Source organism: Macrobrachium rosenbergii, chromosome 57 (assembly GCF_040412425.1).
Source record: "Macrobrachium rosenbergii isolate ZJJX-2024 chromosome 57, ASM4041242v1, whole genome shotgun sequence".
NCBI classification, from domain to species: Eukaryota; Metazoa; Arthropoda; class Malacostraca; order Decapoda; family Palaemonidae; genus Macrobrachium; species Macrobrachium rosenbergii.
The window spans coordinates 580716-607495 of NC_089797.1; the positions used below are offsets into that span (position 1 = coordinate 580716).

The window sequence follows — 26780 nt, forward strand, 5'->3', positions numbered from 1 at the left end:
AAGGCTACTACGTCTGTGATTAAACTTCAGTAGGATTGAAATGCAACCTAAACTTCCATGATAGGTACCGAGTTGGCTTGGCAGTTAGGGCAATTGAAAGAATGAATAGTATAGTGCTGGTCCGGCAGTTTAGGTCTCGTGCCTTTCAGTTGCTGTAGGCCATTGTTAGTCATTAAAAGAGTGGGTGCAAGACCTCACTTGCCAAGTGTGTTGAGGAGTAGGGTGAAAATCATGTTGACCCCATCTAAATTTGTGCATGATGTACAGTAGTTCTCCTAGGGATTTATAAGTTCAAGACATCAGCAAGAAATGGTAGTGAATGAGAGACTTCATGGTAGAGAAGATTCGCACACCGTAGATTTCTGCTTGCTCTTAGCCAACTCGTTCTATTTATTTTACCATTGTATTTATAATTTTGTATATCCTCATTGCATGGTGAACATTTTATCCCCTCAGTAGGAGCATAGCCATTCTATAAATGTCTCTGTAAATGGTGCAGTTCCACTGCAGGTTTTGAAAAAGGCTTTTATAAGATACCTAAGAACCAAGATGTCCCTGCAAGAGGACGCGCACAGACGCAGATCGACCCCACAACCAGCCAAATGTCCAACTCTTGGGAGTTGGTCGGAACATTTCTTCTTGTACTTCATCTTCTGAAAACACAAAACGGTCGCTATTTTTGGTGGCTCCGTCTCCTGCTTTCTCTCTTGATTTCACCTCTGAATGTGGCGAAAGCCGTTAAAGGCCCAGCCTGTTTGGTCGTGTCAAGAGAGAATTGTTTGAGGCTGCCATCAAAGTAGCTCGTCCATTCCTGTTCCTACTCCTCCTCTTGACCCTATCACACCTAATCCTAATACCACAAACTCCCCTGACCATGAAGTCCCATGAATATCCTCAAGTGTGCCAAGGAGGTAAAAGAAGTTTGCTCAGATATGCACTCAGTTTGTGCACCCATAGAGTATTTCTGAACCCAAATAGTTATTACTTTTAACTGCTAACTTCATAAAAGTAACTTTGTGGCACTGAACGATAATCGTGAGACTTCTTTTTCTTATTTTTTCTCTTAATCCACCCTCAAACTGAATTTGACCTGACTTGACCTGTGTGTGAGCATACTGACCTAACGTAACACGTATTGACTTATATGCTTCATTTTTTTTTCAACGGTATTTATATTCTGTAGACTTCAGTTACTGCGTAATTGAAATCTTGAACTTGGCCGAATATAATCTCAAGGAAATTCCAGTACATACACATCAAGTCAAACCTGTGTGCTCTCTAATTAGGCTCCTAAACCAAGAGAAGACGAGACATTAATTGAAGTCTATTTTTTTTTTTTTTTAAGTTCCCCACAAATTTTTATTTTTCTGCATGGTTTTCCAGTAATACCGGGTGTGACCAGGCTTATTTTTATCATTTTGTTTGTTAGTCATTGTTTTAAATTTTGAAGCATGGAACTTGATATTGTTTTGGTGTTAATTTTGCTGTACTGTATTTTTCAGTCTAATGGTACTGATACATCTCAGTAAAGTTGATTTTGTTGTAGTTTCAGCTGTATTGAACTTCTTTCAGGCTTCACACTTTCAGAATATTGAACATGTTATCGGTACTATTAGATTCTTAGAAAGTATTTGAATTTTTTTTTGGCTTATATCTCCCATTTTATATGTATAATAGTTTTTGTTTCATTTGGTTATTTTTTTTTTTTTTAACCTTGCATGTGTGTGTGTTTTTGTTTTGTTTGCAGACGATCTAGTAGCCGAGAAGGACAAAAATAGAGTGTTGCAGGCAGATATGGAAGCCACTCTACAGGACATCCAGAATATGTAGACATGCCACTACAAGCCCCTTATAATCTGAGGAAGCAGACCCACTCACAGGTTGGGATGATAAGCTCGCGTTCAGAAAAATTTCAAATGATGCTTAACGCTTAACTACTTCTCATCTCTTCTCATCATTGGTACTCCAGTTTACCGATTATCTTCAGCACTCTTCGTAATTCGCTTAGAACTTTCAAGTAACCCAAAATAGTAGCTAATTCGGTCCCCCTTGTCACCTCTCGCATTTGTTGAAGTGGTCATCAGGTTCCAAGAGCTAGTCTGTAGGTGTACATGAATTGTGTACTCGCTTATTTTTACTGTGATGACCTAAATGCTAATGAAAATTGTTCCTACCCATTTATTTGAATTAGATTTGCAAGCAAACTTATGCGCGCCAAGCGGGGTATATCTTTGCATTAGTTCGTCGGGTAATTGACGTAGTTACTTAAAAGATTCAATATTGTATAGCCATTGCTAGCTACATCTGCCTTGCTCCCTTTTTCCACTCTGTGAATTGCTGCTTCCTCTGACCAACACAAATTGCTGCTCTTGCTTTTAAGGGGAACATTCTTGGTTAAATTTCACTCAGAACACTTGGTGCATTATGTAGGAACACGTACTGTATAAAGGCTGCATGGGGTTGATTACAAAAAGGGTAAGAAGCACAGTATGAAACCTTCAGTAAGTCATTCAACAAGGTGAATCCCCTCACCCTAAAATGATCAGACTGTAGAAACTCATATTTAGTTCCACTTGATATCTTATAGTAATGAAAAGCCAGATTAACATAAGCACAGAGATGATGGATGATGACATTTTTACTCAGTAGGGTTGTGGTTCCAAACCAGTGGTTGTTAATGAAACTAATATTTGTGTGTATTTTGCTGATTGCTAACACGAGAAAAGTTGCAGGGTTCTCCCAACAGGCAGCAGCTCAGTCCTCTCTTTGGAGTTGGATCTGAAATGTTAGCCATTAAGATGGTGTTATTTTGTATATTGACCAGCGATTTGAAGAGAGAGGATTGCGCTCGTCAGTTGGGGAACCCTCACTTGATCATATGTAAAAGAATGGTTTTTCCAATGGCATCTTTTGGTACTAACCCCAATCTTTTTTTGTCCTCTCTTTCTTCCATTGCAGACGAACTTGTCATTCAGAAGGAGAAGTACAAGTCGATAACCGACGAACTGGATCAAACCTTCACTGAAATGAGTGGCTATTGAGCTACACTACTACCCACTACTACTACTACTACTAGCCTACTACTACTACTACTACCACTTCTACTACTACTACTACTACTACTGCCACCACTACTATCATAATAATTTGTCTACTCGCAAGCTGCTAGTTTTTAACCTGAATTCCTCGGAACCAAATTTAAATCTCTCCCCTTACTATCAAAGTAGTTAGTGAGGGTGTAGTTTGACCGGGCGTCACAATGTTGCTGTTGACAGTTTTGTGCTATTCTTGACTTGCCTTGGTGACCAACAGCACCCACTGCCCAAGATATACAGTAATTCTTTAAAAAATGAGCAAAAAAAAAAAATGGTGAGCTTCTTCAAAGCTATCATCCTACCCCCTCCCCCTCCCACGTAACTATGGTGCAACCATAGCAGCATTGAGAGCGTTGTAGTTTCCTGCTGGAGCTGACCGAGATGAGGAGGGGTCTCGATAGAAGCTTTCCGTCGAGGTCTGCTTCTCCGAAGTGTCGTGGAGCTCCTCGCAGGCGAACGAGGGCGTCTTGATGCTGATGGTGCTGACGTAGAGGGGGAGGCCTTGTGTCTTTGTGGGAGGAGGATCATGGTGCAAGCTGCGTAAGCATGTATGATGCTTAAGGCGTGTCTGGGTGCATGTGCGTGTGGAAGTGTGCGCAAGCAAAAGCGTGCTTTCAGAGCTCTTGTGGCAGCAGGTGGTGTTGGCGGCCAGTTTTATGTAAAATATTTAAATCAACCCAACAGCAATGTGTGTTTTTATTGAATGTACTGCCCTGGTCTGTCTTCTCCCAGACCCTTCCCTCCCCTTACCATCTCAGTCCTTCCCTCCCCCCCTCCCCAATTCAAGACAGCAAACAACCTCTCCATTGTGTTTTTTTGAAAGAAAAGAAATGTCTTCTTATTGTACCGGAGGACTGGTTTGCCTTCGGGAGCTTAATACTGCCGTCTGCCGGTCATTTGAGGGTAACAAGAAACGGAAAAGAGAATTCAGATGAGTGATCAAGCAAATGGCCTGTGGATTCACTTTAGCTGTTGTTTCAGCACGACTAATTTTATCTTCTTACGGTGATGATGATGCTGATAAGGGTATATATATAGGTAGTGCTGGACAGCATCATCAAGTAGAACTCTGGACCCTGGAAGATTGAAATATTGTATCTGTACAATTTTATACTTAAACGACTATGATGATGATTGAGAGAGAAAAGTGTTTTTCCCCCCCCACATTTGATTTTATGCAATTGTAAATAAACTTTTAGGTAATTTTTCTAAATATATACATAAGGTGTATGTTTTTTCTGAGGGTGGTGTTGGGAGAGTGTGTGAATGCGGCTTCTAACCAGAGACGCTCTCCCCTCTTGTCTCCAACATGTCTCCAACATATCTTCAGCATTTTAGGACATGTCTTCAACATGTCTGCAACATGTTAAACATTGCTGCAACATGTGTTAAACATTGCTCCAACAAGTCTTCAACATTTCTGACATGTCTCCAACATGTCTTCAACATTTCTGACATGTCTCCAACATGTGTTAAACATTTCTCCAACATGTCTTCAACATTTCTTTCGTCCTCTCCTCGAATCCATTGTTGTAATTTATCGCCATTATTTGATGACATCTTCCCCCCACGATTGGAATATTAAAGTCCAGTCCTTGTCCCCATCTGGCTACTGCTATTTACTACTACTATCACTAGTTTGCCGCTCACAGGTCTTGATTGAATGATTGTTAGTATTATATCATTAAAAAGAATTAAAAAAGTTAGTAGTAGTTTGTTAATGGATGACTCATAAAATAATTTTTGTTTTATTTAATAATGGTCTCTGGCGGCGGCTCCTTTCAACTTCCTCAACTTGATTGATTTTTCTTGATGTGTTTTTTTTTTTTTTCCTCTCAGTTCATGTTTTCCTTCCTCCCTCAGTTGCCTTAAGCTTCGGGGAGCTAGAGCTAACTCTAATTTTTTTTTAAGTTTTAAGTTTTCTCTTTAGTCAGTTTTTAATTTATTAGAGATCTATATATATATTTTCCATCTTTTTTTTTTTGTTTTTTATATTTTTTCCATCTCTTTTTTTTTTTTTTGTTTATTTGTGTTTTCTCTTTTGGGCGCTGTTCATTGATGTGTGTCTGTTAATCTCTTATTTCCAGACGAACTGGTTAACGAGAAGGAGAAGTACAAGTCCATTACCGATGAGCTCGACCAGACATTCAGCGAACTGTCTGGCTATTAAACTATACAATTACAACACACAATACCCCACTACTATAACTCCTCCTCCTCCTCTTCCCACTATTACTACTATTACTACTACTACTACTCTTCTGCCACTTCTATTATATATTTTTTATTGTGCTATATTATTATATCATCACTATTATATCACGCTCCTCAGCTGGCCTGTATAATAATAATAATAACCTTGCTATCTTTAAAGACGTTGCCTTTAGTTTTCATTTTTAATCTCATTCACTTATAATTTTTTTATTTTATTTTCCTCTTTTTTATTATTATTATTATTATTGTGTTGCATCTGATCACTCAGTAATGTGTTTTAGTATCATCAGCTTCCGAGAATTTCTCGTATGGTATCTATATTATTCTATTTATCACTTTTTAAAATAAGATTCTCTCTCTTTCGTTGCCACTGAGGTCGAGTTTTATAAGGTTCATTAAAACTTTCAATAAGAATCAAATCAATTTCATTTGAGAAACCTTCATATTTTGAAGTTCAATTCAGAAAGCTAGGTTTCTTGTGTTTCTAGACTTAATGGTAATAATAAAAAGATTTAAAAAATAAAGTATTTATTATATACAAAACTTGAATTTTTTTTTAGTTGTTTCAACTTATTTTGTGACATGAGGAACGCAAACTTATCATATATTTATATATAACAGTACCGATGACTGTCAAATCAGTATATATATATATCTCTCTTTCTCACTCACGTGGAGTTAATCAGTTTAGCGAGTCATAGAAAAAAAAAATGTATAAGCAAAACAGCTGCTTCTCCACCACATCTGCCATCAGGAGTTGAGCAGCTGCCGTAGTAATGCCTGTCAAAAATCTCTCACCCCATCTGTTACAGATGAACTTGTTAATGAGAAAGAAAAATATAAGAACATTGCGGATGAGATGGACCAGGCGTTCTCTGAACTGTCAGGGTTCTAAGTGTGTGGCCCTTAAAGGCTGGTTGGTGGTGGGCGCCAGGTTACACTATGGTGCTCCTTCGATTAAAAAAAAAAAAAAAAAAAAAAAGGTTGGCGCGCGAGGGAGGGGAGAAATGTGGCGCCCTTCGGGCGGCCGATGGGTTGCGGCGTAGACGCCCCACATCCCGAAGGAGTGCTGCGGTTCCCGCGCCACTCCTGAAGGCGTGAGTCGTTCCCGTTTGCTTGCTTCTCGTCCGTCCAGAGGCCACACGCCACAGTTTCACCCTCCAAGCGAGCCGCCTGCGGACTGACTTGACTGACGACCCGAGATGCGCCCCCCAACAACAACAACTGCAACAACATCTACAAAACTACAACAACAACATCCACCATCTTATCGCCGCCGCCCAACCCATCATTGCTCTATTAATGATGAAACGTCCGCCGTGTCTCGAAGAGTTTGGCCTAGACTCACGTAGGTTGCGCTGCTGTAGTGTCTCTGGCTTCTATCTGTGGGTCATTCTTCTTCTTGGCGTTCCCTGCGGAGCCAGGAGACGCCAAGTTGATTTTGTATCCTCCTGTAGAAGCCTTGGACTTTTTAAGGCAGCCCAACTGTCTTGAGAACAAGTCAAACTTTCTCTTCTTTTTTTTTTTCTTTCCTCTTCCCGTCTCTCTTCTTCTTCTCTTCTTGCTGTGTTGCCGTATGTAAGGGTGACAATTTTAAGGTTCACCTTCAGTGCTAGAGTTGCAATCAGTCCTATTGTGCATCCTGCATTTACATTATTTGGATTATCAATAATATATAAGTTAATAATATTATTCAAAACTTTAGAGAAATCTGGTTCTTATACTTACAGAATGATTGTACACTGTTTGTTTAACGTGTAATAAATTTTGTAAACAACTAATTGTTTTTTTCATATAAAAATTCCCAGTTGAAGAATTACTTTCAATCTCCTCAATGATTTTAGAGTAACTTAAGACAACGTTCTTTAAAATGATTGAAGTTTCTTCCATTGAGTGGAATCTGGTTTTGGTAAAAGATATTTTATTAAGCCATGTAGATGAATGACTTCAATATTGGATTGAATATTATGCAGTGGAGAGAGAAATGTTTACGGTAAATATCAGGGACTTGTGCTCAAAAATTCGATTCAATCAGTCTTGTTGCTTTTAAACTGTCCCTGTAGAATGGTTCATCTTTTCAGGCTTGGAATATTCCCTAGCTAAAGCCTTCTAAAGGCTGAATCTTAATATTATTCAGATGAACCCCATGCATAAGGGACAAGCCCACAGAAGCCATTGACTTGTAATTCAAGCTTCCAAAGAATATGCGATGAATATCGCAAGATAAATACGCTGAATCAACTAACGATTCTAGTGGCAGGTCCTTAGACCAAACGCACAAATCAATCGGTATTGCAAGAGTGCTAGTCGAGCCTATTGCACTGGATACCAAGTGACAAGATCACTGAATTGTTCCCCATACTCTGAGGAACTCGAGAAGCTGGTGACATTTTGCCTGAGTATTTAAGTCAAATCAATTGCACGTAGTTAATTCACCAAGAACCTAAAATGCCTGTAACTGACTTACCCTAATTTCAAAAGAGTAATGGGAATGAGCCTTCACGAGTGACTGTTGTACCATCTCGTAAATCCCAGCTCTTGGCCTTAGACCTAAATCTTAGGTATTTCATTCATGCAAATGTAAAATGGGGCTGGAGCACTTAAGTGTTGCCATAGGACTTTGTGTATCCTGAGCCTCTTAAGATTTGACTGCATACTTTGCTTGTCCATACAAGTGAAGAAACTCTGGAAAACTCTTATGATAAATTATTTAATTTTATAGTGGGAAGAAGAATGGTAAGAGTCTTGTACTGAGCAAATAAAGGAACTTTGATGTTTTTTTAAATATGAGTGGAAAAATGAACCACGAAACTGAAACCACTTACATGTGAAGAGAAAAGTCCCTATCAAGACCTGTACTTTTGAAGGAGTTAAGATATGGACGAACTAGATGTTATCAAAAGGAACTACTAGCAGAATTTCAACAAACCATTTGCTGCTAGAGGGACAATATCCAATACTTCATGAAAAGCATGACTCTAAGGAATGCCTAAAGAGAGAATATTCAAGGTAGGAAGAATCTAAGGTTGTACAGATATGCCTCTTTACAGTCTACTATGACTTCTCCTATGGTATTGCATTGTCACCTTTCCTGTTTGTGTTCACTTATGAAGGCTAGGATCTGTGGTACTAGATTATGGTTCTTTGTGTTCAAAATACTACTATAAAGTTCCATTATACAAGTACCATGCTTTTGATAGTATCTGTGATGAGAGCCATGCTTTCTCTGCTACTAAAGTGAAGCAGATTACAAGAAATCCACGATGTTGGTGAACACATGCACCCATAGCTGAACCCTCTAGGCCTAATCCAGACTGTTCAGTTAATGTTATACAAATAATCTAAACCTACCAAGGTTTTCAACTACCCACTTTCTTGAGTTCGACCTTTGACCCACCTTGGGCATATTCTTTCTTTAACATCTTCATTGTTGCTGTTGACTGTTTATTATTCTTGATCTTCAGTTACTCGAGCACCTGCCACCGTAAGTTCACAGCCCCTGCGTTAGACATCTGTCACTAATTTCTGCAGCTTATCTGTCATTACTTTCTGTTAAGATTATCTTTTTTCTACTCACCACCTGGTCGATAAAGTTTTATTCTTTTAATGAGTCCTTTCACTTCTCACACTTGATACCTGAAACCTCGAAGCCTATTTGCAAGTTCTGTAGCTATGGTAGCAGATCTCAATAGTAGGCCTATGCCTGCTGTTTACAGTTTTATTTTTTATAATGGCTAAATCCACCTAGAAAAATTGTTTTGTCTCAAACCATCCCATGAAACGGTGAATATTCAATAACAGAAACCTAAGTCGAGCCTTGTTGAAACCCTTAAATCAGACTTCTGTTAGCTGACCAATGTAGTCCCTGTGTATGCAATATTTAGTCGCAGCTATGGACTCCACAAAGTCTTTTGCTCATTCTTTTGATATCTCCAGGGTATCTTTGGCCAAAGGCTTCAGGTTTTTAGCTAAAATTCTTGATTATGACTTCTTGTAAATGCATTTTAGCATTTCCTTTAACAACTTGAAATTCTTTATTGCTATCTCAGTGATGGTCCCTTCCATAATTTTTTCATCCTTTTTGTCTATGGACCATTCCATATTGCTTTTACTACACGTAATATTGGCTAATCATTCTACCCTATAGTTTCCCAACTGTCTTCAGTTCTTCACACTTTTATCTTTGTCCTTTTTTATTTTTTTTATTAATTTATAAAATATGAGCTGTCAAGCCAAGCACTGGGCACTGACAGCCATTTGGCGCTTAAGACAGTGAAGAAAGTCAGTTCGAGTGGTTGGACAGAATAACAGAGATCCAGAAAATGAAGGAGATGAATTACAGTACAGAGCTGGGATAAATCACCACACTGAGAAGTAATAATTAGAGAGGTTAGACAGCAAGAATAAAGAGAAGGAACAGGAAAGGAGGTACAGTAAAAGGCTAATGAAAAGTGGATGCAGCTATAAACTGAAGGGACTACAAACACCCTTTAGTAATGCCCACAGTTTATCACGAGAGGTACACTGATTGCACTGTCCCATACGGGGAATTGGGATGTACCCCTCTTTGCAGAAAATCCTTAAATTTAATGTAGTTCAATACATCAGATGATAAGTGGGTCTTCATCTTTCTTGTGCCCAGTCCAATTTTTTGGTTAATTTGATGGTCACGTGACCAAGCCTCTCAATTCTATTAGTGTAAAGATTATTATTATTATTATTATTATTATTATTATTATTATTATTATTATTATTATTATTATTATTATTATTATTATTATTATTATTATTATTCAGAAGATGAAACCTATTCCTAAGTAACAAGCCCACCAAAGGGGCCACTGACTTGAAATTCAAGTTTCCAAAGAATATGGTGTTCATTAGGAAGAATAAGTAAGAGAACGGGAAATACAGAAAGAAGTGGCCTCACTTATTAAAAAAAATATATTAATAAATCAATAAAGACAAAAATGTATTAAAATGCAAGGAGAATAGTATTAGGGTAGTGATGCATTGCATCTTCGCTTGAACTTCTGAAGTTCCAGTTGCCTGACATCATCAGGGAGATTGTACCACTGTCCAATGGTGTGAGGAATTAAAGGAACTCTGGAACTGAAAAGTTCGACAGCGAAACAAAACATTTACTGCGTATTGGTGCTGCTGTTCAGTGAATCTGGTTGCTCTCGGCAGATAAAATTGATCAGGGATCAATTGTGAATGCGAAAGATCTCTATAAAAACACAACTCATGGAAAACTGACAAACAAGAGACCATCCGTCGATGGCCCAAGTCATAACTGCTAATATTACGTAACAGTTTCAAGACCAGCTGATCTCCTCTTTGGGTCTCAAAGCAAGCTATTATTGTCACAATTGCTCGCCCACGGATTTACGCGAGTCACCAATATAACAAGTGAGTTTTCTTTTATGCAATCATAAATAGATGATAGAAAACAAAATATTTCTATACAATTTAGTCCTAACTATAAAAAATTTATTTTCTTATTAAACATGAATAATTCTGTATATAGTTAATATACATGAATTATACAATTTATATATACTGCATAATAATAATTATATGCAAACCGACAATATATATATTTCTAAGCAAGTGAAAAATACCCACTTTCAATGCATTCTTCAGGGCTATAATTTCTTTTTCTTTATAATTAGTGTATTTTTGCTGATTTCCCAAGCAAGAGCAAGCTCACATCAATTAATTTAATCAATATGAAGACCTCTGTGTATATTCTGTCTAGAAAAGATGTACTCACACGCTAAAATGAAGCTATTATCTATCAATTTCGAAGTTCTCACAAGGAATGTGATTTTTTTTCTTTCTTCTACAGTACGATAACCTTCGGATTCGTACCCAGCACGTGAATAGATTCAAAATGTGTCGAGTCGAGTGGAGTTTAGGCAGAGCCTTTACAACGGCACCTCCTGGACACCTCGTTGACTTTCGTTTCTAAGGTCATTGGTTTTCTTTCCTCTTTTCTTTGCCAGAAGTTATGTATAAATTCCTTCTTTTCCTCCTGCCTATCACGACTTAGCGTGGCAGCTTTCGAGAGCTGTTGGACTCTTTATCAAGTCCACAGGACACCTTCAGAAAAAGCTTTCCTTGCTCCCAATTCTTCATGCAGCATCACCTGATGACAACATTGAGTTAAATCAAAAGTCGAGAAGAATTTGGGGCTTCCCAGTGCATCTAGAATCTTCTAAATGTTATGCAATGGAAACGCGTCTCCTATAATTTTGTGAATGAATAGACTCTTTCCCTTAACACATGCAAGTTATATATCTGATACTAAAGGGTTTCGTATTTCAATTGTATACATGGAATCCTTCATTTAGAATTTTAGGTAGACCTGTCATGCTATTTTTGAATATTCAGTTTAACATACAATATCTCATTGAAATTCTTAGTCTGGATTCGTCGTCAGTTACCCTTGTAATTGTAACGCCAGATGACTGTTAATCAATCAATTATCGTTACGATCCGGTATGCCAGACCTGTTAATTTTTACTCCCCCTTTGGTGTCATCTTTTTGGTTATCGAAGGAAAAAACAACGTTCACGACAAAAAATAATTAAAAATTTGTCTAGTGCGACGAGATAAAAGCTTTTCCATCGTATAACTATTTTTTTTAAAGAAGGAGAAATGTAATTTCTTACGGATGGTGAAATTATATTACTTTATAATCGGACTGATATAAAGAATAACAAACAACTAACAACGGCACCGTTCACGGAGAAAAATCATTTAAAATGTGTCGAATGCGATAATATAAAAGATTTCGTCTCATGAAATTGTGTTTTAAAGAAGGGGGAATGTAATTTCTTACGAATGGTGAAATTATATTGCGTAACAGGGAGACTAATATGAAACATAAGCTAAAACAACTGAAAAGTGCAACGTTCAAGACGAGAAATAGTTTGTAATATGCCTAAAGCGATAGTATAAAGGTTTTCGCATCACTGAATTATGTTTTGAAGAAGGAGAATTGTAATTGCTTGCGTATGGTGAAATTACATTATTACTTTATAATCGGGTTGATACGAAAAATAACAAACAACTGACAACGGCAGCGTTCACGGCGAAAAATAATTTAAAATGTGGTTAATACGATCATGTAAAAGATTCATTATCATTAAATTATTTTTTAAAGAAGTTAAAATGTAATTTATAACGTAAGATGAAATTATATTGCGCAACATTGCGACTGATACGAGAAACAAATCAAGAAACTGAACCCAAACGACGCAAACACCGCGAGCAGAAGCGTTCCACCAGCGCAGCGAGCCCGGATTCTCGGTCTCGTGCGCATGCGCAGTCCATTCAAAACACTGCCCCGTGAGGACCAAGACGTTCCCGCAGAAGTGTTCTTCGCGCTCCCTCGAACCACTTCCAGAATTTTCTCCTTTCCCCTCCCGTAAATACTTCAAGGTGGCCTCCTCCTGCTGTCGTCGCCCGAGATGAATCTGAACCCGCAGTACCAACAGATCGGCGAGAGCTTCGCCAAGGAGTATTACGCCGTCTTCGATGCCGACAGGGACGGGAGGGAAAAACTGGCCAATTTCTATCACGTGAGTACCTCCGAGGGTTTTTCGTGTTTTCTCGTGACGCTGGCTCTCATATCCAGTCGGTTTGGGCATCAGTTGGTGTTACCCGACCTCCTTGTGTTTTCGAACGTGAAGGTTTTAGGAAGGGGTGTGATGGTAAGTGGAGCTTTTGGTATTTGTCGCAGACGGGGACACAACAGAAAAATTGGCCAATTTCTCTCACGTGAGGATCCTATTTGTGTTTTCTTGTGACACTAGCTTTAACTTTAGGTCAGTTTGGGCATCACTCGATTTAAATTGTAGTATCTGTTTGTTCGTACGTACTCGAAGTATAAAAAATCAATCTTTATAGTTATCTCCTCCAGGCGTGTGTTGTTTAAGTTCTGGAACTTTTCAGGACATTGTTTATGTAAGTTGTCCTTCTCCTAGACTGGGCCAATTAACGTTAATATTGGGCAGAGAAGGGAGATGGGCAAGTGTAGCCTAGGCCAGTACGTGTGCTCGATGGCAAGTGTTACTTGCGATCCCCACCCCCAGCCAGGTGAGTTTACAGCGCCCTAAGTTAGGTTAGGAAGGTAAGTTCTGGTTAGGTCAGGGCACGATGTGCTAGGAAAGGTTAGGTTAAGGTTTTTTTTGTTAGGTTGTAATGGTCAGTGGTGGACCTCCTGTTGGAACGAAAATGTAGTCCTGCCAAACTGTTAACGATATTCAGTTACTGGGGGCGGGGCTGGTTGTCCAGCCCCCCTCCCCTCCCCCACCGCCAGGTCAAGGCATGGCACCTTAAGTCAGGCTAGGAACAAAAGCTCTGGTTAGGTCAGGAGAGCATTCTACAAAAAGGTTGGGCTTGGTAAAGACAGTTATCCAGGGTGGATAATGTTTATCTTATATATTTTGTTTTGTGTGGTTTTGAATGATTAGTAAAGACTATAAATACTAATTATATATATTCTTTTGAAATATAATTGCCTTTTATCAAGAAATTTAACAACCTGTTGATTTTTATCCTCATTATATATAGATATTCTTATGATAGGAATACAGTATACAGACCTCTATCATAGGAATATCCTAAATGATAAAATAAACTGGTTGCCTAATTTTTTAAAATAAAAATTCAATTGCATGCAAATGCACACTGGATAGCTCAGTAATTTCTGTATAGGGTTAATTTTAGGTAGCCTAATATGTAGAGTAGTTTTGCATGACATGCAGAACTACATGTGTTATTTCTGCTTTACATGACGTAGCCCAATGGGTATTTCTACTGATAACCTCTGAGGGATGCCGCGTTTAGTACCAGCCCCTCAGGGATGAACATAAAAACATAAAAAAAAAAAGATGGCACTTATCTCAAATTATCGCGCTTGTATTGCATTATATACACCCCTTTCTATAATGCTCACAAAAAGAATATTAATAAACGATTTCTGTAGTTACCGCCGAACATTATGGGGGGGGGCGGTTTAGGTTAGATGTATTCCTGTTGAAATGGGTTCTATCTTTAAACTACGTTCAAGCTGGCTGTGACCCGTGGAAATAATGTGCTAAATGCTTCACTTTTTCCTAAGATAATACTACAGAGCAGTTGCGAGCATTGTTGTGCTATGCCTGATGTCAGGTTTGGTGTCTGGGGCAGGGGTGAACTTCCCAGGTTAGAATAGGGCACGGCACCCCAGGACAGGATAGGTTAAAATACATCCCTCTTGAAATATGTTTATCTGTTTTAAGCTGACGTTAACCTGCAGAAAGAATGTACGTAACTTTTCTGCACTTTTACCTATCAAAATTCATGCCATTTAAGGTTAACAGTGGCACCCAAAAAACCTCTTTCCCACTTGTTTCGAAGTAAACGAAAACAGCCAAAAGAAATAAAGTACCCTAATTGTTGACTGAGTTTTATTCTTTGTCTGTTAGGCACAATTTTCATGTTTTAAAACCTCTAGAGAATGGAATCGTAAAGAGAACCAAACCCTGGTTCAATCTTCCATTGCACTTCCATCAGTCACATGCTTCTCTCTTGTATTAACCACTTATACTCAAAGAAACAGGATGAAAATAATCAAGTTTCTCACAGACATTAGCACGGAAGTTACACACAGTTACGGGTGTAATGCAAAATATAATTTTTTGTGATAACTTTCATTTGAGTGAAAATAAACCCCAATCATATACTGGTTTATTTTTTAGGCTTTTCAGGATTGTTCATGGTTTCTCATGGACTGGGTCATTCCTGTACTGATATAGGGTTTGGGACATTGATGATTGAAATTTGGGATCTGACACCTGTCTGTTTTCCTAGATATAAAAAACCAGTGCCTTTTATCCTAATTCATTCCACCTCCCAACAGGGGGGCAGTGCCATCAATGTACCTCACTCGGTGTACTGTAGGCAATACTTGAGGTTCTTTTCAGCGCCACTTCGGCCCTAGCTGGAACCCCTTTCATTCCTTTTACAGTACCTCTGTTCATATTCCCTTTCTTCCATTGTACTTTCCTAACCCCCCCCTAACAATTGTTTCATAGGGCAACTGCAAGGTTTTTCTGCTATTACACCTTTAAAACCTATTTACGCTCAATTTCCCTTTCAGCACTGAATGACCTCTTAGGTCCCAGTGCTCGTCCTTTGGCCTAAATTTGCAAATTCCACAGTCCCTGGTGCCAAAGTGCCAAAGGAAATCGTGCTGGCTTTTACCCGCAAAAATCAAAATGACTTAAAAAATGAGATATTTCCTAATCAGAGTCAATGTACGATGATAAGTTGATTAGTACTTTTCAAACCTAAGTTGAATATATATTTTTTATGGATGCTTGCAAACACTAATTTTCATGTGCTAAGAGATTAAATACTTGTTCGGTACCATCCTATTACGTTGAAATTATCTGGTTTGTGTCTTCGCAGGCGGAACTCTCACTGATGTCTTTTGAGGGAGTTCAGGTTCAAGGAGCAGCACGGATAATTGAAAAGATTAAGGTGAGTGTCAAGTCTCTCTCGCAGTTGATGTAGTTTTGTTTAACTAACTAGATCTAAATTTCAGTGATGTACATTCAACCTTATTGTTTGATTAATGTGCTGAATATTGCTGCTCTTCTTGCCCCTATGTTAGTAAAATTGATTGTAATATAAGTGTTGAGATGGCAAGTTATGACCTTGGGAATATTACCGTCCTAAATTCAGACTAAGATACCTTTATTCTGCATAATGATGTGAGGGCCAGTTAGGATAAAGGCAGCTGTGAGTTGGATGACAGAAAGTATTAATTTTGCGTCTACTACCTAAAGAGTATTGTTAACCAAAGAAATTTATGAATAGTTGACATTTTATGTAGAGATTATTAGTCACTCTTAGATGCTTGAAGTTTTTTGTTCATACATAACAGATGAAAATTGGAACAAATTAGTTTGTTATTGTTTTCTAGTTGGTCACAGTCATTACAGTTGTCTGACCCACTTTGTTAATTTATTTTTTTGTATAAGTAGCTTACCAAGTACTGTCGATATTTTATGTAGAGATTTTTAATCACTCTTGATGCTTGAAGTTATTTGTTCATACATAACAGATGAAAATTGGAACAGATTAGTTTGTTATTGTTTTCTAGTTGGTCACAGTCATTACATTTGCCTGACCCACTTTGTTAATATATTTTTTTGTATAAGTAGCTTACCAAGTACTGTAATTACATAGCTATTCATGCAATTACTCGGTAAGTATATATAAAACTTTATTTTATTTTACTGTACCTCCGTTCAAATTCTCCTTCTTCCATCTGACTTCCCACCTTCTCTAACAATTGTTTCATAGTGCAACTGCGAGGTTTTCCACCTGTTACACCTTTCCAACCTTCTTACTGTCAATTTCCATTTCAGCACTGAATAACCTCGTAGGTCCCAGCACTTGGCCTTTGGCCTAAACCCTATACAGTAAACCCCCCGTATTCGCATTCTCATGATTCGTGGACTCATGCATTCGCGGGTTTCTCTGTGGAACATATCTAGCCAATATTCGCGGAAAATTCGCCCATTCGCGGTATTTTTCACTGAGAAATATTCACTGATTACCGTATTTTCATATAATTTTCATGAAGAAATGCACTTTTTGTGATAAAACTATTAAAATACTCAGGTATAAGCATTTTTACAGGGTTTTTCTTGTGTTTAAACTATCAAAATGGCCAGTTCTAAGTGTTTTTAGAGGGGTTTTGAGTATTCACGGATTTTAGCTATTCACGGGGGGGTGGGTGGTACGCATCCCCCGTGAATACAGGGGGGTTCACTGTATTCTGTTCTATTCTAAGAATAGTTAAAGCTTCAGGAGAGGGAAAGGTGATGTGAAAATGTTGGTGGGGAGGGGTATAATGTATGTCAGCATGCACACACCTTGCCAAAAGCTCATCATATCCATTGTCTTTCAGAGTTTGAGTTTTAACAAAATAGCTCGTGCCATCACTGCAGTTGACTGTCAACCCACGTTTGATGGTGGCGTATTGGTTAACATATTAGGACAACTTAAGGTGAGTCACTGAATGTGCTTTTAATGGATAAATTGACACATTTTGATTTTTCTTCTACAGGAAATTGAGACTAGAGGCTAGTAATGATTTAGAAGTACTGTACCTTCAACCCTGAGAGACTTTGAAGCACGCTCTCTGAAGGGAACATTTTCAAGGGTGGAAATTAGACAGTAGCTGTTTGTTAATGTAAAAATTGAATGTGATTTGCTCTATATTGTTTTTAAGTGATACTAATCTTTCTTGTTGAACTATATAAGTACTGTAAATGTATGAAAAATGTGTTGAAAAAGTATTTTAAATTTTCAGTAAGGTACCCAGATATTTTAGTATCAAAGATTTAGGGTATATGAGCAAGAAGGTTTGCTGGAGAATATTTCCAAAGTGAATGATTACACATTGCGTTCAGTATATTTTAATGATGAAAAATTTTGAGAAGATGTGCAGCCAGTGATTCTGTATATACTGTAGACACCACCCTACTTGAGAAAATTCAGCTTTCAAACATTCCGAGATATAAACAAATGGGATTGCAAATTGACATTGTGTTCAGAGTCCTCCCCTTTGCCACCCATAAGTTCAAGTTTTGTTTTGTACGCTTATTCTGTACGTACAGTACTGTATGTGCAGTGTATTGGGTTTTAGGATGAAAGAATGTACGGTATTATATTGATTTTATATCGTACTTTACTTAAATAGGCATGAAAGGTATAGTAACCAACTTACAAACAGTTCAACAAAAAAAAAAACAGCCATCTGGAACGTAACTCGTTTGGAAGTAGGGTGGTGTCTGTAGTTCGTGCATATCCCAAAGCATTTTTAGGCATAGAATAACAGTGTGGATTTCATGCCAGATGGATGATGATCCCCCTCACGGGTTCAATCAGACGTTTGTGCTTAAACCGCTCGGAGACAGCTTCTTCGTCCAGCACGACATGTTTCGGTTGGCCCTCCACCACATTGCCGTTTGAGGGGAAGCCTGAAACTGTAGTCCTGAGAGGACATTGGTCTCAATCTTACACCTCGGCATCATCATAGTTGTAAGACTTTCATCTCTGAGGGTTTGAGTCACATGAACACGCATGCTGCCAACCTTTATTTATCGATAGAATGTAGCGTTTTGTTTCTCCCACAGTTTTGCTTTTTCTAGTCTTGAGTTACTGTATAACTCTTTTGCCTTGGAAGATGCAGCATTAAAAAGTGTTGCTTGTTCAGAGATCAAATTGTGAGATCCATGGTTGCCATTATTATTTCTTAGCCATATTCAAAGAATGCTGACAGTGTGACATATCTTTTTTGTCCTCAGAAATGGCAGAAGGGTTATTTTGAATGGCAAATGACCATAAAACTTCATAAATCACGTTTTTTTTATTTTCAAAATCCGTTTTGAATTTTGCGCATTGATATGACCGACTTGATATGAATTCTTTTTTCTATTTTTACTCTATAGCTATTTGCAGTTTGTTTTTCCTGAGTTCTGCCTTGGATGTGCTGTATAATAACTTTTTTTTCTCTTTAGTAAAAAGTGTGAGTTTATGATCCAAAACTTAAATGCAGTTAAACGGCAGTTTTAAACACTACTGTATTATCAACCTACCTTTTTCTTTACCCCCCAGCTGTGTTTGTGTGAGAGTATTGAATGTACAATTTTTGAGTGTGGAGTATTGAGTGCACAATATCTTTTGTATGCAAGCAACACCTGATTTATCCCATAACAGACTCATTCCGTAGAATTAGCTTTTTTGTGTGCATTAAGTTATCATAGACTTCCTACTTGCATGGGAGATTGAGTTATCATTCTCCAACTCTCTCAAGGAGGTATCCCGACGAAGACCCTGTAGACGGGTAGTGCCAACAGTGCACCTCGTGCGGTGCACCGTAATCATTGCTTGAGGCTCTTTGCAGCGTCCCTTTGACCCCTAACTGCAACCCCTCCTATTCCTTTTTCTCTACCTCCGTTCATATTTTCTTTCTTCCACCTTCTCTTAACAGTTGTTTCATTGTGCAACTTCGAGGTTTTCCTCTTGTTACACCTTTAAAGCCTTTTTACTCTCGATTTCCCTTTCAGCGATGAATGACTGCATCATAGGTCCCAGCGCTTGGCTTGTAGTCTAAATTTTACATTCCAATCCAGTCCCCATGCAGGTGATACTACAGTATTTTACATCCCGAGACTCTCCAAGAGTTAAGGAGAGTGCCAGATATAGATTTTTTTAGTTAGAAGAGAATTTTCATAGCTGCATGCAAATATTTTTAGGTAGTGAAGTAGCTAGCATCCCAAAAAGATGTTTAGCCACATTTCAATCACACATCAAAGATATGAAGATAAGAGGATCAGGACTTATTTATAATAATTTCTCGAAAGGCAGCCAGTGTACTTTCGTTCTATATCAGGATGACTGAGAGAGTGCACCTTGCCAAATTTGTGCTTAAACTTTTGTTAGCGTATTAAGTGGTGATATAGTGAGTGTGCAGCTGGTTTTGACGAAAATGTGAAGAAGTACTCCCCATATCACCCTAAATCTAAGTATTTTTTTTTTAGTGCCAGTTATTTGACCTACAAGCCAGTTAACTCAGCACTCTTAACTAAACTGTGTTCGAGTAATTGTAACAAGGCTAAATTAATATATAATACCTATTACTAATGAGTTAACTTCTGAAGAAAAGAGTGGTTTGACGATTTGAACATGCACTACTGTTAGTTGAGGGTGCTTTATATACTAAACTGATATTATTTGTAGTACAGTTATGTTGCAGTTGTAGAAATTGAACACCCATGAGGTCTCACGCTGTTAATGCCACCATTTTGTATTGTCACTGATAAAAATCCTCCGCTGAAAAACTAGTGTAATTTTGATGATTCTGAGATATTTGAGAATCAAGGTTTCTGTTTAGCTTTGATATTTTATCATTGAGTTATCTTTGTGGAGTTGAAGTGTAGTGCTGTACATTCCGTTTGATTCTAGTTTCAAGACCCAGCCTTCGCTGTTTTAGCATATGAGCGTCTCCTCTGTTTTCCAGATGGATGAAGACCCAGTCCACGGATTTTCCCAGACCTTTGTCCTCAAGCCTATGAATGACTCATTCTTCATCCAACATGACTCCTTCCGCCTTGTCATCCACGATCACTAATCCATCTCTGTTGAGTTGTAATCATCCTGACCACCCAAAGCTTATCAATCAAAGTGTCTGCATAAGGAGTGCAGTTGAGAGTGCCAGTTTGCAAGGAGGACTTAGCTTCTCACCATTGCGTCCTAAGGTAACTTACGAGCCAAAAAGTTCGGTGTGTATAGGTACTGTTTGCACAGGAATTACAGTATTTCATTGTTATTTATTGAAAGGTTGATCTTTTTTATTGTAAGCATCAGGGTATAACTTATGATAATATATTTCCTACCAGAGCATTTTCAGTTTTAAGGAATTGCTTCGTGATTGCGTTTGTTACGAAAGTCTTGTCACTGATGATTTTTTAATGATAGCTATGACACAGTTTACATGTGTAATGTATTCATGGAAATTGTAACTGAAATCACATGCTACATTTTGAGGTTAGGGTGGTTGAACATATACGCTTATATGGTGTTCCAGAGTGGGGACATTATTGCTTTCATGTTTTGTGGTGCAGATGTAATTGTGGGGACAGTTGAACATGAAAATTTACTGTAATGAAATTTTTTACATTTTGTAATTCACAAATTAAGTATTGTAAGCTTCATGTAGACCCACACTTGCTTAAGTGGCTTGCTACATGAAAAAAACTGTAATCTAAGGAAATAGAGTACTGTAATCTGTTGTAATTTTAATGGTTAAAGCAATCTTTAGTGCTGCACTTACACTGAGCTTTCATGTAATTCTGACACACTGTGGAACGACTACAAGGTCTTTTGATACGGAGATGGCTGAGCAGATTTCTAGTTTTGAATTTGTACATCTCTTAAGTCCGGTTGCAGCAAACTTGCCTTGTCAGACCTAGGTGATAGTGTGCCTAACAGGAGCCAATCTTTTTCCGATTTTGATCTTCGTCAACATGATGGTTATGTGTAATACTGTTGAAATTGCATAGATTAATATGACCTGAGATCATGTTCCATAAAATATCATTGCATCAGCTGTCATCATTCTTTAACAGTAGCTATTGTTTTTTTTTTTAATGTCATTATTACCTGGAGTGTCCTATGTTTTGTTCAAATACACATTCTTTTGAAATAATGGTGTTTCTGTAGCGTGCAAAGCTTCCTCATGTCCCTTGTTTATTTTAAGGCTGTGGAGTCTGTACTGTATGCTGAGTAAATTGGTAGACTGATTGTTCTTTTGAACTTTTTTAAAACACTTGATTTTGGTAGAACTCTAAACCTTGGTCAGTGGGAGGGCAGAGGTTCATGATTCATAAGAGTTTAGTTTTCTGTTAGGATAGCTAGGCCTTGGAGACATCCTAGTCAGTAGGTCAATTTGACCACATCAAGGATGTCCGTCCAGTCATGCTTGTAACCAGAATGGAGTCCAGTCCCCCTTCCTCCCATGTGAAAATTATTATTATTATAATTCAGAAGATGAATCCTATTCATGGAGAACAAGCCCACAGTGTCACTGACTTGAAATTCAAGCTTTCGAAGAATATGGTTTTGGTTTGAAAGGAGTAACAAGGTAATAGGAAATGCAGAAAGAAGAAATCAGTTATGAGAAAAGAAAAACAATTTTAACAAATTAAGAAGTAAATAGATAAAAATGTAAATGAATTATAAAAACAAGGAGACTTGTTTTAGAGTGGCAATGCATTGCATCTTTGCAATGTAATGGGAAAGGTGGTCCTTGAAAGCTTCATTCTTTCTTGTTGAAGGAGGTGTTCCAATTCCCATTTTGTGTCGTCCAGGGCTTTCTCTTACAGGTTATTCTTGTAGCTGTCTAAATGAGGCCTTCAGGTTCCTCTGCGGCACACTTCAGGCGTGTACAGCGTACAGCCAGTCCCCGAGTTAAGGCGGAGAACCGCTCCTGAGGCGCAACATAAGTTAGATCTTAACTTTAAAAAATTTATAAAAATTAATAAAAATAATGAAAGCCTTACATTTAATCGTGTGGTTGGCTTGCATGCTGGAAGGATGGCGACACTTCTTATTTACATGAGGGAGCTCGGAAACTAGTACATACCCAGCCTAACGTCGCCTTAACTTTTGGGATCGCCTTAATATCAGATTTTTGCCATAAATCGGAGACCAATTTTTTAGAAATATTTTTGAAACGCGTCATAAGATTGGATCGACTTATGTCGAGACCGCCTTAATTCGGGGACTGCCTGTACATTCTGTCGCTGCTTGAGGGAGCTGTTCTTGTCTTGGTTCTCTCAAAATAATTCCCCTGTAGAGAGTAGTGCCGTCAGTGCACCTCCTGCCGTGCACCGTAGGGATTACTTATTTCCAATGTTGAATGGCCTCATAGGTTCCAATTCCAATAGATCCACCACTTTTCAAAGGATGAATCATACTTTGAAATCTGTTCTTATCACTTTATAGTTTATATTCCTACGAAAATACAGTGCGAGGCCTAAGTGCTAAACATTACACTGATATGTCAGCTTTTACAAAAATAAATAAAGGAATAAAATATAGAATGAGAAGCAATACTCCACACACAATCTCGTCATTGAGAGTCCATTTGGTAACCTTGGATGATTCTGAAGGTAGTGAATTTCGGTCTTCATTCCCTTGTTTACAATTTAAGTTGTTCACATCCTGACATTACAAATATATCTAAAAGGCACTTGACAAGGAAGAAGACAGGACGGATATTTTTTACAAAATAGCATGGCTGTTAAACGTGTTATTCCTTAACATATCAAAACTATTGCGACTAAGGCTCATGATAAATGAACGGTTGCTCACTTGAACCAAATGTTTATACCATTTTTTCATGTCAGAATTAACATTTAGGGCCAGGTTAGCATACCTTTAACCTTTTACCTTGCTGTAGGTTCCCTGATGGTAGACCACACCTAAATTAAGAACTGAAATCTTTTCAGTTGAAACAACTTGTGCTTTTTATCATTAGGTACCTAACTATTGGGTGTTGTTCAGAATTGTAATATTTTGGATGTTCAGGTTTCAGTATTTCAATAATGCCTTGTGAATTCCATTTTGCCCTCTTTCTACCATGAAAAAACATTAAATGTGGCAAGCATGACTAAGATAATTTGCATACACATAAATTCATAACGTGTACCCTCTCACAGGCTATGTGGTTTAAAGGAATTCATATATGTAGGAACTCGCACATCTTTCCACTGGGGAACCTTTTCTTAAGAATGAGTATTCAAAAGCAAAAATAAATCTTAAAGCTGCTTTGACCATAGTGTGGCTTGGTTGTTACACACAAACACACGTAAACAATGAACAGAAGTACATGGACATTTATCCATATTTAATTTTATATTTTATAACTAATTGAGGATACTACAGTTCACCATGTTTGATTTTCTAAGGTGAAGAAGGTTGTTCAGAGAATAGCAAATAGCTTGGCTGACGTTCGTGTGAAAATTGTGATTTGATGGAATGTTGCATTTGTGAAATGTCATTAAAATTGGATCTCACTGAAACTACTCAAAACGCATGAGTTCATGAATGTAGTTTGAAGATTTATGTCCATATTTTCACGTTTGATTTCATCTTCCTTTTGAAAAATTATTTTGACTACTTGCATTGATCTTAACAACAGCCATTGGTATTTTCCGCAGATTTGCAACAATATGATGAATACAGTATGTTGAAAATTGTATACTGAGATTAACTGAATGTCTTTGCCAACAAGACAACGTTTCATACACAATTATTATACTGTGAGTCAGATTTTCATTTGCTGAAGGAGATATGGTATTAAGCAATCATTTCTCACGTATTTTGTTTATTCCATTTTCCTGTTAGGCTGACCAAAAACTCTGAAGGTTATCTGTGATCAGTATCCCCAGAAAAGAAAACATCTGTTAACATAAAGATCAACATACATAAACAACCAAACACTGGTTCTTGAAAGTGATCTGACTGCTTTTTTTAAAAACCATGATATCACGAGTGCCATTTCTCACAGACGGTGGATACCGTTGCCCGTTGTCAGTTGATTACGCGTACTTAGCTGTCTTAACTATTGTTGACGATGGTGACAAGTAGCTTACCATAATCACCGCCTGTGTCTTCCTTAATGTCTTCAGCCATGTCTGTGTCGAAAAGTTCGTTATACTTCTTGCGGATATCGGCCAAGTCAATCTGTTGTGGAGAAATGAAGGTTACAGGTTTGTCAAGAAAGGATTTGTGTCATGAAGATATGTATAAAGCAAGGGCTTCCAAGGGAAGGCATCCTTTGGGGAGGGTCTCCAGCCTCTGCCCTAGGGATACCTTCCCAGAAGAGCAACGGCACCCCCAGCAGGGAGGCCATCCTCCAGGGCTGCTTAGGAGGGAGGCAGGGTTCCTGTAGGGTGCCAAGTCTTCTTGGAGAAGGCACCCCTGAAGGAAAATCTTTTACCCTGCCCCAGGAAAACTTTTGCACATGAAGCTAGGGCACCCCAGGAAGGACCTCCTCTGGGAACTGCATCCTTAGGAGGGAAGAAGGGCTCCTGCCAGGCTGGGAAGCATTCCCGTTGAAGGGTCTCTCCACAAGGGTGAATGCCAAGGCTTCCTAGGGATGGCATTCCTCGAGGAGGTGGTTCTTCAGGGCCTGCCTCAGGGTGCTTTCCCAGAGAGATCTAGGGCACCCCTGTTGGGAAAGTCCTCCTCTGGGGCTACCTTCCTGGGAGGGATGCGGGGTTCCTTCTAAGCTAGGAAGCATTCCAGGAGGAGATCCTCACATTAGCGTTGGGGGGAGGAGGAGACTGCGTAGGGAAGGGATCCCTTGAGGAGGGCCCAGCTATAAGACACTACCCTACTTTCGAACATTCAGAGATACGAACGAACGTGATCGCAAATTGAAATTGTGTTCGGTAAGAAACAGTTTTATTATCATTGCAATTTATTTAAGTTTTATGTATCATTCATATTAATAAAGTACTGTGCTCTGTAAAACACAGTACTCTACTGTGTTTTAGGATGAAAAAATGTACAGTACTGTACTGACTGTATATCATACTGCCCTTGAATAGGCGTGAAGACCAACTTGCGAATAATTCAAGATATGAACGGCCGTTCGGAATGTAACTTGTTCATATATAGGGTGATGTCTATATGCATACTATTCAAATGGACTCACCTCTGACCGTGACACGAGGATTCGAATGAGCGTCTTGTCGTCAGTCCCAGCTCCGTCCAGAGCTTGGTGGATTCGAGTTGCGTAGAAGGCCAAAGGATCTTTAACTCGCTGGACTGAAAGAGAGAGAGTAAGACAAGTAAATGGAAGAGGAAATGAATTTGTTAAACTGTTTTCAAGTGCAGAATGGACGGGAGAGTAAGATAAGTAAATGAATTTGTTAGGGTATGAGTTAGTGCGTAATAGGTGGAAGAAGAGTAATCTGATGAATCTAATGGTGATAAGATGAGCTGATGGAATAATATCTGATCATTAGGCCTATTTGTTTAAGAAAAAGTTAAAAATTTTTGCATTGGAATTAGGTTGACTGTGACTAATCCACCCTCTCTCTCCCTCTCTCTCTATTACCTATTGCAAGCAGGCCATTTTTCATATCCCCATCGAATTCAGAGGATATGGCGTTCTCAATGGATTCCTGGGCGATGTTCTCGTAAGCCAAGAAAATTTCTTGCAGTTGAGGGTAACTCCTGGTGTTCAATATGGAAATAAATTCCGAAGCCTCGGATTCACCGTTCAGACCAATGCCTGCATCATATAAGTCCTGAAAAGAAGAAAAGAGAATAGTCCTATAATTTATTCTCTCTCTCTCTCTCTCTCTCTCTCTCTCTCTCTCTCTCTCTCTCTCTCTCTCTCTCTCTCTCTCTCTCTCTCTCTCTGTGCGAAGACATCCTGCTATAAAATATTAATAAATCTGAGTTAATATCTAGGCTTATATTAACCACGGTGACTGTTTATACTTTCTCATGTATTTGTCCGCAGCGTTACAAAGCAGGAATGATTAAAATGCTGCTTTTGGACTTCATTGAGCAAAGGAGTGAGAAAAATGCAGTGAGTTGTTGACAAATATCTCCTCCATAGAATTACTGGACAAAACTATATGGGCAATTTGTTAATGTTAAACTTCATGATCTATTTTATCTAGGACAAATGAACCTAAATCACTGGGCCAAAAATTAAGGAGTCTAATCGTGATAAATAGCCACCCGGAAAATCTGGGAGATTGGAGAGAAAAGGGGATCGAATTGAAATCAGTTAGAAGCTAAAAGAATGGATTAGGCCTATGTGTGCTATCGTCACCTGAAGCCTTCTCAGTTCGTGACAAATTTCACACTACAACA

The 26780-nt window shown here is 38.4% G+C and overlaps 3 protein-coding genes across 53 annotated transcripts in view; 2 read left to right on the plus strand and 1 right to left on the minus strand.

The window, feature by feature from the left end:
* Tm1 (tropomyosin 1) overlaps nt 1-7086 on the plus strand; it is a 77569-nt gene extending 70483 nt beyond the window's left edge. For 17 of the 50 annotated variants that reach the window (XR_010852548.1, XR_010852537.1, XR_010852547.1 and 14 more), the window contains 2 exons: nt 1748-1880; nt 5183-7086. Coding sequence is in view for 23 of the 50 variants with exons in the window: in XM_067101597.1 (XP_066957698.1) it covers nt 5183-5265 (83 nt within the window). In the remaining 27 variants the exon portion in view is untranslated. Of the gene's footprint in view, nt 1-1747; nt 1881-2958 lie in introns of all 50 variants that reach the window. The other 33 variants (XM_067101597.1, XM_067101592.1, XM_067101594.1 and 30 more) reach the window with 3 other exon arrangements.
* Nucleotides 7087-12630: 5544 nt separating this feature from the next.
* On the plus strand, nt 12631-21588 carry LOC136837039 (probable nuclear transport factor 2). 2 transcript variants are annotated; one of them, XR_010852558.1, is made up of 5 exons: nt 12631-12898; nt 15774-15845; nt 17284-17382; nt 18234-18419; nt 20401-21588. XR_010852558.1 is itself a non-coding variant. In XM_067101616.1 (4 exons), exons 1-4 carry the CDS (start codon nt 12788-12790, stop codon nt 20509-20511), a joined length of 393 nt encoding a protein of 130 aa, XP_066957717.1. In that variant the 5' UTR covers nt 12633-12787; the 3' UTR covers nt 20512-21588. The 2 variants fall into 2 exon arrangements, 1 of the variants encoding a protein (XP_066957717.1); XM_067101616.1 differs by lacking the exon at nt 18234-18419 and having other exon boundaries at nt 12633-12898.
* Nucleotides 21589-22865: 1277 nt separating this feature from the next.
* Nucleotides 22866-26780, minus strand: part of LOC136837038 (annexin-B12-like) — a 28335-nt gene continuing 24420 nt past the window's right edge. The window contains exons 6-8 of the mRNA XM_067101615.1: nt 26011-26203; nt 25606-25718; nt 22866-24629 (exon numbers count right to left, since the gene is read on the minus strand). Of these exons, the coding sequence (XP_066957716.1) occupies nt 24504-24629; nt 25606-25718; nt 26011-26203 (432 nt within the window). The 3' untranslated portion in view covers nt 22866-24503. The remainder of the gene's footprint in view (nt 24630-25605; nt 25719-26010; nt 26204-26780) is intronic.

Excerpts from the sequence above, each read along its gene's own strand:
- LOC136837039 (XM_067101616.1), top strand. The coding sequence starts at position 12,788 with ATGAATCTGAACCCGCAGTACCAACAGATCGGCGAGAGCTTCGCCAAG. Across the intron at positions 15,846-17,283 it reads GGATAATTGAAAAGATTAAG|AGTTTGAGTTTTAACAAAAT; the intron begins GTGAGTGTCAAG and ends ATTGTCTTTCAG. Across the intron at positions 17,383-20,400 it reads ACATATTAGGACAACTTAAG|ATGGATGAAGACCCAGTCCA; the intron begins GTGAGTCACTGA and ends TCTGTTTTCCAG.